This window comes from Leiobunum rupestre, chromosome 4 (assembly GCF_980474605.1).
Source record: "Leiobunum rupestre chromosome 4, qqLeiRupe1.1.hap1, whole genome shotgun sequence".
Taxonomy (NCBI): Eukaryota; Metazoa; Arthropoda; class Arachnida; order Opiliones; family Sclerosomatidae; genus Leiobunum; species Leiobunum rupestre.
Window position 1 is genome coordinate 4,239,419 of NC_143387.1, and position 2,949 is coordinate 4,242,367.

The 2,949-nt window shown below is 32.3% G+C and overlaps 1 protein-coding gene across 1 annotated transcript; it reads left to right on the forward strand.

Moving 5' to 3' along the window:
• The first annotated feature begins 536 nt into the window (after positions 1 to 536).
• On the forward strand, positions 537 to 2,693 carry LOC149945908 (uncharacterized). Its single transcript, XM_090170646.1, has one exon. It carries the CDS (start codon positions 537 to 539, stop codon positions 2,691 to 2,693), a length of 2,157 nt encoding a protein of 718 aa, XP_090026772.1.
• The last annotated feature ends 256 nt before the right edge of the window (positions 2,694 to 2,949 follow it).

A 2,949-nucleotide genomic window follows, 5' to 3' on the forward strand; every position in this document is an offset into this window, starting at 1 on the left:
AATTTTGCGGCGTAGCTATCGACACGCCCCCTTTTTCGTAAATTTACGAGAGTTTTTCGTCTCTGGAACGGGCCCTAAGACTATTGAAATATTAAAATTTTACTTTCAACAATTTTATAGAAGTAGGGTTACAATCTTTTATTAAAGAAGCAACCCGTTAGGTTTGGCAAGATTGAAGTAGCTAGTCAAATTTACTAATAGTTTTAATTTATAATTAATGAAGAAATTTAATGTAGTAATTTTTTCTTTAATTTTTAAACAGAACCCAGTTTCACGTTAATATTCCAAATATATATATGATGGCAATTGATGTATATTCATGTTCTATTTGTGGTGCTAGGAGGCACAAATTAACCACACATTTAGCCCATGTAAAAAATCTTCATATGAATAGATCATTTTTCCAAATAACTTGTGCGGTTAACACTTGTGAAAGTACGTACAAGAATTTTGAGTCGTACAAAACACATTTATATAGGAAACATTATTGTACTCGCGTGAATGATAATATTCCTGAGCCCGAAGAGGTTCAGGAGATGGAAACCGATATTTTGAGCGACTGTGATTCAGAGGTTAACAACGAAGAATGCACTATGGAAAATAGCGCAGAGAAACAAACTGCATTGCTTGTTTTAAAGATAAGAGAATATTATAAATTACCATTGTCAACGGCCCACGCCATTTCAAATAATTTTTGTAACCTTTTTGAAAGTTACATTCAGAATTCGATACAAAAAGGAGAAGCAGGTGTATCGGGGTCAGCACTTCAGATATTGAGAAGTGAACACCGCTTAAGCTCATTTTGTAAAAATTCACTAGCATTGGTTGAGCCAGAAGAGCACTATTTAGGTTACAGAATTGTTAAGAGAAAAAAAGTTAAAGATACATTTATGGTAGTACCCCTACTTCCACTCCTTGAAATGCTACTTCAACATGACGATATATTTCAAAACATTGCCCTAAATTCTCGGCTTGTTAATTCTAGTGCTGAAATAACTAACTATCAAGATGGTGAGATATTTAAGAATCATACTTATTTTAAAAGGCAAGAAGGTAATGGAAATAATATTCAGTTAATTTTACATTTTTATTTAGATGAAGTTGAGCTTTGTAACCCATTAGGCAGCAAGAGGGGAAAGCACAAAGTTACACTTGTATATTTTACTATAGGTAATGTAAGCCCATCCAAGAAAAGTAAACTTAGTCAAATATACCTATCTGCAATCTGCAAGTATACCAATATTAAAGAATATGGATACACGAAAGTTTTTGAACCAATTGTTAATGATATATTAAAGTTGCAAACTGATGGTATAAACCTCATAAAATATCAAGTTCATGTTACTGGGACCATAGCTACAATTTGCGGTGACAATTTATCCAGTCATTTATTTGGCGGTTTTACTGAAAAATTTTCAGTAAATAGAATTTGCAGATTCTGTATGGCCAATAAAAAAGACATTTCTTTAAAATTTGAAGAAACAAGCTATATTTTAAGAAGTGAGGATGTACATAATTATCATTTAGCACAAGTAAAGCTTAACCCTGATAATGAAAAGATCTATGGTGTTAAAAGGGATTCTCCGTTTAAAAATTTGCCTCATTTTAAAATTACCGAATCTCTTCCTCCTGATTTTATGCATGACCTTTTCGAAGGAGTTATCCCGAAAATATTAAAATTAGTAATAAAATCAGTTGTAAAGGAAGGGTATATGTCTTTGGACTTAATTAATTGGAAAATTGAAAATTTTAACTACGGAGAACTTGAGCAATGCAATAAACCAGTACCTATAAGTAAAAATTATCTAACCCGAAAGGGAAAAATTGTAGGAAGTGCAGCTCAAAAGAAATGTCTTTTTTATTTTCTACCATTCATATGCGGTTCAGAAGTTCCAAAATCTTCTAAATACTGGGAATTATATAACATTTTGATCGAAATTGTGGAAATTGTAATGTCACCGATAATTTCAAAATCATGGCTTCCTTATTTAGAAAGAGTTGTGTCAGATTTTTACTCTCTTCTAAGTGAGATAGCTCCCACGTCGTTTATCCCAAAAATGCACTACATGCTACATTACGCTAGACTAATTGAACAATTCGGACCTCTTATTAGGTTTTGGTGTATGAGATATGAGGCCAAACATCAGTATTTTAAATCTTTGACTGCAAAAATTAGAAATTTTAGAAATATTCCAAAAACGCTAAGCCGAAGACATCAGTTTTTAGTTTGCTGGCAGCAAAGTGCTGATAACAGTTTTGAAAATGATTTTGACCAGGGAAAGTCACTTAAAGTAGCATTTCAGTCATTCCCTCAAAGCTTAAGATTTAAGATTAAAGAATTTTTAAGACTAGATATTGATCCAGAATCTGTGATTGACTTCACATATATAATCCGCGATAACATCAAGTACAAACAAGGATATTTTTTCGTCACTAGTCTCTTAGAGAAAATACCAGTGTTTTTTAAAGTGGCGTACATCTTAAAACTTGATTTTTCCTATATAATTTGTGGACGAATTTATCAGGCTCTTGATTATGATAATCACTTATCATCTTATCATGTAAATGATGCAGGTCTTTGGCATATAATTTATCCCAATGAAACACTTCAACATCCTCCAATGCATTCATACACTTGCGAAGGAAAAGAATTTATTAAACTAGAACATTGGCTCTTTCAGAACCATGAGTGAATTTTGTTACCACGTGACTTGTGGTGATTCCAAGTTGGTAATAGAACTTGACAGTATATCAACTGCCCTTATGTTAAAAGATAAAATTGCTAAAGAATTTGGAAAAATCATCAAAGTGCTACAAGTTCACTCATCTGATTGGGATGACTGGATAAATATTAATATGACTGGAGAGTTACCTAAAAATCGCTCAAAATTGATCGCAATACCTGAACAAGAACTAATTGAAATTTCGCAGCCTAATGCTATTATAAAT